This window comes from Mobula hypostoma, chromosome 1, assembly GCF_963921235.1.
Source record: "Mobula hypostoma chromosome 1, sMobHyp1.1, whole genome shotgun sequence".
NCBI lineage: Eukaryota > Metazoa > Chordata > Chondrichthyes > Myliobatiformes > Myliobatidae > Mobula > Mobula hypostoma.
The window spans coordinates 100750129-100764540 of record NC_086097.1 but is presented as its reverse complement, the minus strand read 5'-3'; the positions used below and the strand labels follow the sequence as shown (position 1 = coordinate 100764540).

The 14412-nt window shown below is 43.0% G+C and overlaps 1 protein-coding gene across 9 annotated transcripts in view; it reads left to right on the top strand.

The window, feature by feature from the left end:
• Window positions 1–14412, top strand: part of LOC134349452 (uncharacterized) — a 420820-nt gene that overhangs the window by 382075 nt on the left and 24333 nt on the right. For all 9 annotated transcript variants that reach the window (XR_010018683.1, XM_063053823.1, XM_063053798.1 and 6 more), the window contains one exon: window positions 44–92. Coding sequence is in view for 8 of the 9 variants with exons in the window: in XM_063053823.1 (XP_062909893.1) it covers window positions 44–92 (49 nt within the window). In the remaining variant the exon portion in view is untranslated. The remainder of the gene's footprint in view (window positions 1–43; window positions 93–14412) is intronic.

Genomic DNA, 14412 nt, shown 5'->3' with positions numbered 1-14412 from the left:
TGTATAAGAAGCTAATGGGAATATCATTTATTGTATATAACAGGATGGATAATAAAACGAAGACTGAAATACAAAGAGATGCTGCAGGACAAGTATGTATGAAATTCTGCTAATCTAAAACTGTTTGAAGAACATTGGACATCTTTCCTGTTTGCTTATCACTTAATTTCTTAATTTCTGGTAAAATATGAGCATTTTTAAAAAGCCAGAGTGAGAAAGAAAACATTCCATAAATGAAAACAAAAGTGGTCTCAAATGAAAATTCCCTCCTCCCAAGCAGTATTGATTTTTAGAATGCTGCCTGTACTAGCTATCACATGCAAAGCTGGAATTGTCGTTACTACAATGGTGACAAAATGTACACGGTAATGTTTACTTCACATGGAAAATGTATGTTAACCTTTAGTTTGTGGTTATTAAGTCAACAGTCCTAACTCCTGCCCCAATAATCTTTGCTCAGTGTAAGTTTGAAAAGCTTGATAACAGAATTTTGTTTTCTCCCACAGACATACTTAAATTCAATTTTGTAACAGAAAGATGGGAAAAAGACTATGACATTCACTTTGCTAGCATATTATGATCTCTGAATGTGTCAAAGCAAATGACGTACATTTTGAGGTAGAGCTCAAAACAAGGGAAACATACAGAGCATTGGCTTGATCACAAAGGCTCATTGCTATAAAATCTCTGTAAAACCAGAAGAGCCAAAGAAGTTGTTAGCACCAGCTTAAAAGAATGAGAAGAATGGAGGGACAAAAGTGCTGAAGATCTAGGCAGCTGTAGAAAACAAAACTCACGTACAGTACATCCCCATGGTCCATGGTATCAGTATTATCTATTTGAGGAATTGTGGCTAGTTGTGGTGTAATTTTCTGAGCCATTTTAGTGTATATTCCTGGATTTCCTCACCAGTTACACTAAACGTGCTTGATAAATCACATGATTCAGTGACTTAGTTTAAGAGCACATTGTTGGTCTCTGGAACTGATGCCACAGAAGCAGAAGGACTAAGTTAGAGCATAAACCTACTGAAGCTTCCTTTCATTTCCAATGACTCCTCAAGATTGGGATGTAGTTGGCAGTGAGAAAGGCTTGCAGTAGGATCTGGACTAGTTGAAAAAATAAGCTGAAAAATAGCAGATGGAATTTAATTCAGTCAAATGTGAGGTGTTTCACTTTGGGAGGATAAACCAGCATAGGACTTGAACAGTGATCACTGAAGACTACATTAGAATGAAGATCTGTACTTAAGATCTATACATGGGAATACAGACCCATAATTCCTTAAAGGTGGTGTCACAGGGTCACAAAGAGAGCTTTTGGATGTTGGCCTTCATAAATCAGAGCATTGAGTACAGCAGTTGGGGTGTTACGTTGAAATTGTACAAGACATTGGTGAGGCCAAATTTGGAGCATTGTCTGCAGTTGTGTTCACCTACCTACAGGAAAGATATCAATAAGATTGAAAGAGTATGGAGAAAATTTACAAGGAAATTCTGAGGACTTCGTGCTCTACAGGCTTTGTGAAGAACAAACATAGGCTAAGGGTGCTGAGTTGTTTGGAATCGTTTAGTTGATTGTAGAACTTAAGTTTAAGAAGTTAGAGCCAAAAGTATAACAAGTGTAGTTAGGATGATAGTTAACACTCCTCCTGTAAAATGTGGGATTACAGGGTACCTAATAATCTCCCTGATGACTACATCTGCAGGAAGTGCACCCAACTTCATCTCCTGACTGACAAGGTCTAGGAACTGGAGCTGGAGCTGGATGTACTCAGGACCATCTAGGAGGATGAAAATCTCATAGATGAGACGTTTACCGAGGTGGTCACACCCAGAGTGCAGACCCCAGACAGTTAGATGGGTGACTACTAGGAGAAGTAAGGGGAGTAAGCAGTCGCTGCAAAGTTCCCCAGTGGCCATTCCCCTCAGCAACAGGTATACCCCTTTGGATACCGCAGGGATGGGGGTAGGGGCAGGGGCAGGGGCAGGCAGTAACCTATCAGGGCACGGCAGCAGCAGCCAGGTTGCTGGCTCTGAGGCTCAACAGGGAAGCGTAAAGTCAGGTAGAGTGATAGTGGTAGGAGACCTGATAGTTCTGTGGCCATGAAAGAGATGCCAGGATGGTGTATTGTTCTTCCAGGTAGTAGAGTCAAGGATGTCTCAGAGCAGCTGCAGAATATTGTCAAGAGGAAGGGTGAGCAGCCAGAGATCATAGTGCATAGTGGCACCAATGAGCGAAGTAGAAAGGGGAAGAGGTCCTGCTCACTGTGTTATGCAAGAGGCTGAAGAGTGAAGAGCATAACCTCCAAGCTAGTAATCTCTAGATTACTCCCGGTAGCATGTAGTTGTTAGCACAATGAGCGGCTGAGGAACTCGTACAGGGGGCAGAGCTTCAGATCTCTGGATCATTGAGATCTCTTCCGGGGAAGGTATGACCTCTACAAAAAGAGCGGGTTACACCTGAACCCAAGGAGGATCAATATCCTTGCAAGCAGTTTGCTAAAACTGTTAGGGAGGGTTTAAACTAATTTGACAGGGGATGATTGGGCTGAGGTTGGGGCAGTTGATTTACAATTAGATGCAGTATGTAGTGAGACTTTGAGGAAGGACAAGTGCATGAATGGGTAAATTAGCAGTCAGTGGGATGAGTTCAAGCGTAGTATGGGGGCAAAATCGAAAAGGGTGATGAATACTGTACAGGACTTGAAAGTGTTATATTTGAATGCATGCAGTATACAGAATAAGGTAGATGATCTTGTAGCACAGTTAGAGACTGGCAGGTAGATATTGTGGACATCACTGAGTCAGAGCAGAAAGAAGATCATAGTTAGGAGCTTAACATCCAAGGATACCCATTTTTTTCAAAAGGACAGGCAGGAAGGCAGAGGGGATGGGGTGGTTCTGTAGTTCAAAAATGAAATCAAATGTTCAGAAAGAGGTGACATAGGATTGGAAAATGTAGAATCTTTGCAGGTAGAGTTAAGAGACTGCAAGGGTAAAAAGACTCTGATAGAAGTTATATACAGGGTTCCATACAATAGCCAGCATGTGGGATACAAATTACAATGAGAGATAGAAAAGGTATGTAAAAAGGGAGATGTTACAATAGTCATGGGGGATTTCAATTTGCAGGTAGATTGGGAAAATCTGGTTGGTGCTTGATTCCAAGAGGCAGAATTTGTAGAATGCCGAGAAGATGGCTTTTTAGAGCAACTTGTGGTTGAGCCCACTAAAGGAAAGGGAATTCCAGATGGGGAGTTTTTGTAATGAACCGAGTTTTATTAAGGAGCTTAAGGTAAGGGAACCCTGAGGAGACGGTGATCATAATATGATAGAATTCACCCTGCAGTTTGAGAAGGGGAAGATAAAGTCAGATGTACCAGTACTACAGTGGAGTAAAAGGAATAACAGAGTTACAAGAGGGGAACTGGCCAAAGGTGGTTGCAGGAACACTAGCAGTGATGACGGCGGAACAGCAATGACTGGAGTTTCTGGGACACTTCAGATGTCTCAAAGATGGAAAAAAGTATTCTAAAGGGAGGATGCGGCAACCGCGTCTGCCAAGGGAAGTCAAATCAGCATAAAATGAAACGAGAGGGCATATAATATAGCAAAAATTACAGGGAAGTTAGAAGATTGGGAAGCCTTTAAAAACCAACAGAAGGCAACTACAAAAGCCATAAGGAGAGAAAAGATGAAATATGAAGATAAGCTAGCCAATAATATAAGAGGATACCAAAAATTTTACAGATATATAAAGAGTAAAAGAGAGGCGAAAGTGGGTATTGAACCACTGGAAAAGTAGTAATGGAGGACAAAGAAATTGAGGGCCAACTTAATAAGTATTTTGCATCTATCTTCACTGTAGAAAATACCTAGCAATTTGACAGAAATTCAAGAGTGTCAGGGGGAAGATGTAAGGAGAAGGTGCTTGGGAAGCTGAAAGGTCTGAAGGTAGATAAGTCACCGGGACCAGATGGACTACACCACAGTGTTCTGAAAGGGTAGCTGAAGAGATTGTAAGGACATTAGTAATCATCTTTCAAGAATCACTAAACTCTGGAATGGTTCCAGAGGACCAGAAAATAATGTCACTCCACTCTTTAAGAAGGAAGAGAGGCAGAAGAAAGGAAATTATAGGCCAGTTAGCCTGAATTCAGTGATTGGGAAGATGTTGGAGTCCGTCATGAAAGATAGGGTTTTGGGATACTTGAAGGCACATGATATGAGGAGTGATTGATAAGTTTGTGGCCTAAGGTAGAAGGAGTCAATTTTAGAAAATCTAGCACATTTATTTTTCAACATAGTCCCCTCCTACATGTACACACTTAGTCCAGCAGTCGTGGAGCATACGGATCCCTTCTTTGTCGAAGTGGTCCACAGCAGGGGTGATTGATAAGTTTGTGGCCTAAGGTTGAAGGAGATGAGTTATTAACTTCAAACTTTCTGCATAATCACTCAGAGTTGAACTGCACGTGCATGTAACGAGAGTGTGCTGGACCTCCAGGTGGTCCACAGCAGGGGTGATTGATAGGTTCATGGCCTAAGGTAGAAGGAGATAAATTATACATCTCTCATTACATGCACGTGCAGTTCAACTCTTTGAGAGAAAATGCAGTAAGTTTGAAGTTCCTCCTCATCTCCTATCTTAGGCCACGAACTCATCAATCATCCCTGCTGTGGATCACTTCTGGAGGACCAAGACACCGACCTCTACTAAGAAGGGATCTGTATGCTCCACATTGGACTAAGTGTGTAAATGTAGGAAAAATAAATGTGTCAGGTTTTCTAAAGTTGACTCCTTCTACCCTAGGCCACAAACTTATCAATCACCCCTCGTAAAATAGGCTGAAGTCAGCATGGTTTCCTCAAGGGAAAATCTTGCCTGACAAATCTGTTGGAATTCTTTGAGGAAGTAACCGGCAGGATATTCAAAGGAGAATCAGTAGATGATGTTTATTTGGATTTTCAGGAGACCTTTGACAAGGTGCCACTCATGAGGCTGCTGAACAAGATAAGAGCCCATGGTATTACAAGAAAGATACCAGCATGGACTGAAGATTGGCTGAGTCATAGGAGGCAAAGAGTGGGAATTATTAAGAGTGCTATTTCTGGTGAACTGCCGATGATTATCGGTGTTCCATGCGGTCTATGTTGGGACCACTTCTTTTCACATTATATGTCAATGATTTTGATGACAGAATTGATAGCTCTTTGGCTAAGTTTTCAGACAATATGAAGGTGGGTGGGGGGACTAGAAATGTTGAGAAAGCAAGGAGTCTTCAGAAGGACATAGACAGATTAGGAGAATGGTCAAAGAAGTGCAGATGGAATATAGTGTAGGAAATATATGGTCATGCACATTGGTAGAAGGAATAAAGACATAGACTATTTTCTATACAGGGAGAAAATACAAAAATCAGAGATGTAAAGGGACTTAGTAGTTCTTGTGCAGGATTCCCTAAAGGTGAACTTGCAGATTGAGTCGGTGGTAAAGAAGGCAAATGCAATATCAGCATTCATTTTGAAAGGACTCAAATATAACAGGAAGGATGTGATGCTGAATCTTTATAAGGCATTGGAGAGGGTCCAGTAGAGGTTACAAAAATAGTGCAAAAAAAAGACTAGCAAGGTAGTCTTTATGGCCTGATCAGAAATCTGATGGTGGAGAGAAACAGATATTTCTGAATCACTGATTGTGGATCTTCAGGCTCCTGTTCCTCCTCCCCAATAGTAGTAATGAAAAGATGGTATGTCCCAGATATTGAGGGTCTTTGATGATTTTGACGGCACTGAATCTTGAGGATGTGATCGATGGTTGGGAGGGTTGTGCCTGACATTAAGCTGGGTAAGTCTACAACTCACTGCAACTTCTTGCAAACCCGCGCATTGGAGCCACTACACCAGGTGGTGAAGTATCCCAGTCAGTAAGCTCTGTTAGGCCATACTGTTAGTACCTTCACTCAGAGGGCTTTGAACTTGGTCCAGGGTCCCACGCTTTTTAATGCCGTGGACTCCTACCATTAACCAAGTGGTCCATGGACCCCAGGTTGGGAACTCCTGACGTGGTCAAGGAGGAGAAGATGGCGGCGCGATGGCGGCGCGACGGCAGCGTGCGCGGCCTCTCTGGTGAATGATATCTGTAATCTGTCAAGTAGGGGACCGTGCACAATTCTGATTTGATGGAGACGGATGTGGGAGTATGGAGGGACATCTGGAAAACTTCTGAAATGCCTGCTTCGCTGCCGCTGCTACTGTGTGGTAACCAGAATCTCCAGAGCAGATGGCCCCGAATCCTTGGCTTTGCTTGTTTCAGCGGCTGGGACGAGGTCGAAGGCGCTCAGCAGAGAATGGTGCTCGGGAGGCTGTATCGGAGGGGCTAGTTGGAAGCTCGAAGTTTTCGGATGGACGGACAGACTCAGTGTCGGCTGTGGTCGGCTGCTTCCAAGGCATCGGCAAGTTGACGATGCCTAGAGGTTTATGGCAGGGAGTTTCTCCCTTTTGCCGCCTACTATCGGGGATTCGGGAGTCGATCGACTTGGGGACTTTGAGACTTTCTTTACTGTGCCCATAGTTTGTTCTTCATCAAATTATGGTATTGCTTTGCACTGCTGTAACTATATGTTATAGTTATGTAGTTCTGTCAGTGTTAGTCTTTGGTTTGTCCTGTTTTCTGTGAGATCACTCTGGAGAAACATTGTATCATTTCTTAATACATGTATGCATTTCTAAATGACAATAAAAGAGGACTGAGTGTTCTCATAATCTAATCTCTACCACAGAGGGCAGTACAAGCCAAGGCATTCATTACTAAAGAATGAGGTAGATATGACTTCTAATGCCTGAGGAATTTAATGTGTATGGGGAGAAAGTGGGAGCAGGGTACTGAAGTGGTTGATCTGCATGATCATGGTTGGTGCCGGAATAAGCCTAAATCAGAATCAAGTTTAATATTACCGGCATATGTCAAATTTGCAAAAATAGAAATTTTTAAAAAGTAGTGAGGTAGTGTTCATGGGTTCAATGTCCATTCAGAAATCGGATGGCAGAGGGGAAGAAGCTGTTCCTGAATCACTGAATGTGTGCCTTAATGCTTCTGTACCTCCTTCCTGATGGTAGCATAGAGAACAAGGAATGATCTAGGTGATGGGGATCCTTAATGATGGACACCACCTTCTTGAGATATCGCTTCTTAAAGATGTCCTGGATACTATGGAGGCTAGTGCTCATGATAGAACTGACTAAGTTTACAACTCTCTGCAGCTTACTTCGATTCTATGCGGTAGACACCCTCATACCAGATGGTTTGAATGGTCTCCACGGTACATCTGTAGAAATTTTCATCTGTCTTTGGTGACATACAAAATCTTCTCAAACTCCTAATGAAATATAGCCAATGTCATGCCTTCTTTATAGCTGCATCAACATGTTGGGTTCAGGTTAGATCCTCAGAGATATTGGCACCCAGGAACTTGAAATTGCTCACTCTTTGCACTTCTGATCCCTCTTTGTGCTCCCTCATCTTACTCTTTCTGAAGTCACCAATCAATTCTTTGGCCTCAAGGGCCAGATGGCTTCCTCTTGCAAGTTTCTATGTTATGGAGGGATATTGGAAGGCTCGATCTTGTGGAGGAGAGGTGGAGATACTGGCATCATGAAGGTCATTGGGAAGGCGGGCTTGAAGTGATTGGAGGTTGACATAGAAGTGTGCCGACAGATTGGGGATATTGGAGTAGCTAGCATCAGGTTATTCGACCCAGTGCTGGCAACTTATGCTTCAACATGTGGTCCAGTTAGAGTGACCCTGTAATGGATAGACATTATTTTGGTTTGTGTTTGCTAGAAGAATCATAGGTTTTAGAAGGTAGATTAGCGGCCTCACCTGCAGTGGATAGAGAAGAGGAGAGATCTGCTGAAGGTCAGAAGGCTACTGAACTTCAGAGGGAGAGCTAGCTGTAGTAGCCAGTACCTGGAGTACAAGATCTAAGGGCATTAATCCAACACAAAAATCTACAGGAACTCAGCAAGTCAGGCAGTGTCTATGGAGGAGAATAAACAGTCGACCTTTGGCCCGAGACCTTTCTTCGGGAGTACTGAGTAAGGATCTCAGCCTGAAACGTACACTGTTTATTCCCTTCCATAGATACCGCTTGACCTGCTAAATTCCTCCAGCATTTTATGTGTGATTCTCAAGATTTCCAGCATCAACAGAGTCCATTGTGTCATTAATCCCGAAAAGTTCAAGGTAACAGAAGGTATCATCAAATCTCATCCAACCAACTGCACCGTTAATTGCAGTACAGACTGAAAAACTGTAGCTATGGTTTAAAATTGGCTAAGGTCAGAAAGAATAAAGGAAACTGAAGGGAAAATTAATTAAGATGTGTGAAAAGAAAAGGCACCTAGACAGAATAAACAAGGAAACCAATATCCATTAGTAGAGAGGTCAAAAATTGGAGGGCAAAAACTTAAAATAATTGGAAGAAGATTGGAGGGAAGATAAAGCCTTTTTGTTCACCTGGGGGTTATTGGGTATTCTGGAACTCTTTGGTAGAAAGGGTATTTGAGGTAGATACCCTAATTATTCTTAAATCCTACTTGGAAGTGTGCCCTGTAAGACTAGCATCCTGGTGCTGGAAGGTGAGAGCTGAAGTTCTTTCACAGCCAGCACAGACATGATGGGCTGAATTGTGGGCTACTGTGCCATCACTTTTCAATAGTTCTAATCTTTGACATTGCTCAATGTATCATATTCCATCACAGCAATCAATGATATTTATCAGATGAATCCCATATTTAACATTCATCACACTCTTGCAGAGCATTCTGCAAGACCCATTTATTTCATGTCTTCAAGCTGTTCAGTGTTACAGGGTACAGTCTAGCTGGAGCTGTCTAAACAGATTGGAACATTGGAAAGCCTGTTCCAAAGTAAAAAGAGATTGAAGGATTCCACCATTAATCTTGGACAGGATTTTGACCTTATCCTTCCCTGATTGGACATTGGTAGACTCAACTTTATGGAGTGGCTGATGGCCAGTATTTCAGCTTCCATTCCAAAATAAACTGCAGCCAACCAATGGCTGGGTACCAGTCAGAGCATGTGTGATTGAACTCAGATGTTCTCCAAGCTTCAGACACAGAGTCTCTCCTTGTCAAAATTGGTCCTAGGGTACCCTTATAATCAGCAGTTCCAAGGTTTGATAAGAGGTTAAATCTTATTTTCAAGTCCCACCTTCCTACTCTCCTTCAATGAGATAATTCCACATCAATTGTCTGTTCAAGTCTGACCCATTTTATTTATCTTTGTTCTGGACTATCAGTTGTTGCAATATCACCTCCATTTCTTGCTTCACCAAATGTATAGCACATTAGTTATTGGTGCTAGTGTCATGGTCCAGTCCGTGAAGTCCGCATTCTGGTTCATGGTCCAGTCCATCGACCCTTGCTCCAGGTTTTCCAGTCTATCCTGTTTCTGTTCCTGTTGAGCACTAATTGAGGCAGCTGGTTCTCGTTGGGGCCGGCTACATAAATACCTCCAGAGACCAGGGCGTGGGTGCTGGATTGTTCTTGTCCTTACTCCTTGTATCCCTTCCCCTGCCTTCCGTTTCCTTGTCTGAAGCCTTACCTTGTCTTGCCGGTAACTCTCACCTCGCCTCCCCTGGAGTTCTTGTCATGCCTTGCATTGCCTGAAGCCTTGCCTTGGCTCGCCGGTAACTCTCGCCTCGCCTCACCTCGCCTGAGGTCTTGTCCTTGAGCCACCCTGTACCTAGCTCTCTTCCTGTCCCTTGCCTCCGCTCGGTAAGTCAGGCCGTCTTGCCGTTACCCTGCGGTTGGTTCTGTCCCTTCCTGTCCCTTGCCTCCGTCGGGTAAGCCAGGCCATATTGCCGTTACCCTGCGGTTGTTTCTGTCCTTTCCTGTTCCTTGCCTCCGTTGGGTGGAGATCCGCGCCCTGCCCAGGAGTACCACGCTCTGCCCAGGAGGAGCTTCAAGACCCCAAACCTCAAGCCTCACCCCAAGCCAAGCTTTAAGACCCCAAGCCAAGCTTCAAGACCCCAAGCCTTAAGCCTCTAGTCTCAAGCCTCGCCTCAAGCCTCTGGTGTCCAGCCTCACCTCAAGCCTCTGGTCTCCAGCCTCGCCTCGTCTGAAGACTCCAGCCTCGGCCTGCCTGCCAGCCAAGTCACGTCCTTGCCTTGTTCTGGGGTCTGAGCCAGAAGCAAGACCCAGGTTCTGGGTCCTAGTCCAGTCTCTGGCTCAGAGTCCAAGCCTGGGTTCCTAGCTCTCTTGTCCAGTCCTGTTCCGGGTTCCCGGTTTTCGTGTCCATGTCCTTGCCCTCACCCTGTATCCTGGTCCTGTCCCTAGTACTTCAGTTTCTGTTTCTTGCACTTGGGCCTGTTCCCAGCTACCTCCTTATGACAGCTAGGCCAATCAGGTACAGGGAGCATGGACCTCACTCTCTATGTGGGTCTGATTATCAAAGCTCTTCACTAAAGTGCTATTCTGCCTTAATCTAGGCCTCTAGTTAACTCTTGTTACTGTAGACCTGAGACCTTAAATCTTCACAAATAAGCAAAGTTCCAAATTCATTACTGCTGCTTTGTGAAGTTGAGGAAATATTGTCCCTGACTCCATGTAGGGCAGTTCCAGCCTACAGTCAATCGTTTCCAGAGTTTCCATCCTTCAGTTAGGCCATTATCATCTCCTTGCTTCTACTTACTTAATATTCCTGGAGATCTCCTCAGACTATTAGCCATCATTGCGCATGGCAATATCAAATTGTTGGTTCAGACTGAAATCACTTCATTTTTCTGTCTTGTGGTTGTTTTTAACTCTCCATCTTTCACACTTAGAACATGGACAAAGTATTGTGAGTGCAGTCATGTGGAAGCTTTCAATCCTCATTGAATCTTGTGCTGACTCAAAATGCTGCTTCTGGCAAGAGCAAATGAAATGTATTTAGCTGTTTAAGAAAACATCTGTGATCAGCTTTAAGCTGTAACAATTGGCAAACTACAGTATGTTCAAAATTTCTCCACTTCAAGCTTGGAAGGAATCCAAAATGCAATCCACCTGCCCCCCACCTCATTGTTATCCAGATGTCACTAGTTGGAAAATGCTGGAATATTTTTATAAAGGATATGATATTAGGTCAGTTATAAAATAATAATATGGTTGAGCTGAGTTAACATGAATTATGAAAGTGAAATTGTGTTTGACCAATTTTTTAGATTTCTTTGAGAATGGATTGAGGAAGTAGAGTAACTAAGGGGTACCAGTGGATGTGGTGTATTTCAAGTGCAAGTTTGTTGTCATAGGTGTATATATACCATGAAAAAAATTTCTTGTAGCAGCAGCACAGTATGTTACAAACTTGATGAAGGTTCCACAGGTAACGTACTTTGTTACGATCTTGCACTTTATCGTTTATTTTTACTACACTCTTTTGATGGCTTTTACATGTAATCTGCATTGTTTTTGTTGTACCTTATTCTAGCTCAATGTACTGTGTAATGGTCTGATCTGTATAAACAGTATACAAAACAAGTCAACTGTATTCTTTTCCATAGATACTGCCTGGCCTGCTGAGTTCCTCCAGCATTTTGTGTGTCAAACTTTTCACTGTATCTTTTGTCACGTACCCTGTGACGGGGATAAAGAAACCAGCAGAAATAGAAACCACTTTGGAGTCTCGTATTGCTATAAACTACTAATATTTATTAGTAACTACGCAATACAGTAATATAAACGTACATAAATCAAACAGGTTAGCAATGATTATATATAAAAGTAAGTGTGGAATATATATGTCTGAAAACCAAGCTTCTTTAAGTCTAGGGGTAAAAAGATACAGTCTTACGATGTTGAGTAAAGTTCAGTTTGTGGTATTTAGTTGAGTAGTGATGGAGAGAGAGAGAGAGAGAGTGAGTTGAGTCTTCAGGTGAGTTGTTGCCGTCGATCTTCTCATCATCCTCCGAAATCCTTTACAAGTCACTGACTGTGACTTTAACCAGGGGGACCGGTTTTCCTGTGGTGGAGCTATCACCCCGACAAGGGTGGACACATAGGCAACTCCCCACCAGTCAACCCCTTCTTCACCGTTGAAATAGTGTTGTGCCCGCAGAGAAAGTGGGTTTTGGAGGATCGATCAGACAGATCGATCCTCCAAAACCCACTTTCTCTGCGGGCACAACACTGCTCATTCAGTGTCCAGATCATGTGTCTAAGGTCTGTATCATCTGACCTCCCATTTACTTCACCAGGCTGAGCATCACCTGTCATTCAAAGAGTCCCTCCTTCCTTTGTCTGTGAAGAAATGCCCAAGCAGGCAACAAGTCCTTGGAAGTAACATCAATAATGTCCTGTCGGTCACCATAGCAACTTTCGAGCTGCTCGGTGCTGTCTCCAACTCCAACTCAGTAGAAATCCAAAGTTACTTCCAATGCCTTAAAGTGACAGTCCAACCGTTAATCTTCGTCTCTCTCTCTCTCTCTTTTCAAAAGCAACATATCGGTGGTAAATAACTCTCTCTCTGTCTCCCTTCAAACAGTTAATAGGGGCACTCCTGGATCCCCTCACACTTTGTACATGACAATAATAAACCAATGCCAATACACAGGAGGTTACTGATTAAGTTTGGAGCACATGGGATTGGGGGCAGCATGTGAGTTGAAAGTTGATTAACAGATAGAAAATAAAGACTGGGCACAGGTCGACAGGTTGTAACTAGAGAGGTACCATGAGGATCAGTATTTGAACCCCACTGTTCACATTAAATATCGACAATTTGGCTGAGGGATCGGATGTAATACTTCCGAGTTTACTGATGACATGAAACTACAAGGGAATGAGAGTAGTGATGAGGAAGTAGAGAGCTTCCAAGGGGATATAAACAAATTGAATAAATGGGAAGCAACATCATAGATGGATTACAATGTGGAAAAAACTGAGGATTGAGATCAAACTCCTTTGGCACTCAGCACATAACCTTAGCAAAATTTAAGATTCGAGAAAGCATCAACTCATCAAAGTAACCCTCAGTAGGAACTACTCCACATAAAGCTCATGATCTCTTTGGCAATCGGATTATTAGAGTTGGAGAATATTATGTTGTTATTAACTGGAGCCATTAGTTCTAATTTGAGAATGGTAGTCTGGTTGGTATCAAGATCTATCAGCTCTGTATGATTTCAGCTCAGGTTAGTGTTATGTATTAACAATTCTTCTGAAATGATGGCTAGTGTCAGTACATGTTGTCAATACATCTGAAGGAAGTAGCTGTGGAGATTGCGGAGGCATTAGCGATAATCTTTCAAAAGTCGATAGATTCTGGCATAGTTCTGGAGGACTGGAAGATTGCAAATGTCACTCCGCTATTTAAGAAGGGAGCAAGGAAGCAAAAAGGAAATTATAGACCTGTTAGCTTGACATCGGTGGTTGGGAAGTTGTTGGAGTTGATTGTCAAGGATGAGGTTACGGAGTACCTGGAGGCATATGACAAGATAGGCAGAACTCAGCATGGATTCCTTAAAGGAAAATCCTGCCTGACAAACCTATTACAATTTTTTGAGGAAATTACAAGTAGGCTAGACAAGGGAGATGCAGTGGATGTTGTATATTTGGATTTTCAGAAGGCCTTTGACAAGGTGCCACACATGAGGCTACTTAACAAGATAAGAGCCCATGGAATTATGGGAAAGTTACATACGTGGACAGGGCGTTAGTCGATTAGCTGTAAACAGAAAGTGCGAATAAAGGGATCCTATTCTGGTTGGCTGCCGGTTACCAGTGGTGTTCCACAGGGGTCCGTGTTGGGGCCGCTTCTTTTTACATTGTGCATCAATGATTTAGATTATGGAATAGATGGCTGTGTGGCTAAGTTTGCTGATGATATGAAGATAGGTGGAGGGGCCGGTAGTGCTAAGGAAACAGAGAATCTGCAGAGAGACTTGGATAGATTGGAAGAATGGGCAAAGAAGTGGCAAATGAAATACAATGTTGGAAAGTGTATGGTTATGCACTTTGGCAGAAGAAATAAACGGGCAGACTATTATCTAAATGGAGAGAGAATTCAAAGTTCTGAGATGCAACGGGACTTGGGAGTCCTCGTACAGGATACCCTTAAGGTTAACCTCCGGGTTGAGGCAGTGGTGAAGAAGGCGAATGCAATGTTGGCATTTGTTTCTAGAGGAATAGAGTATAGGAGCAGAGATGTGATGTTGAGGCTCTATAAGGCGCTGGTGAGACCTCACTTGGAGTACTGTGGGCAGTTTTGGTCTCCTTATTTAAGAAAGGATGTGCTGACGTTGGAGAGGGTACAGAGAAGATTCACTAGAATGATTCCGGGAATGAGAGGGTTAACATATGAGGAACGTTTGTCTGCTCTTGGACTGTATTCCTTGGAGTTTAGAAG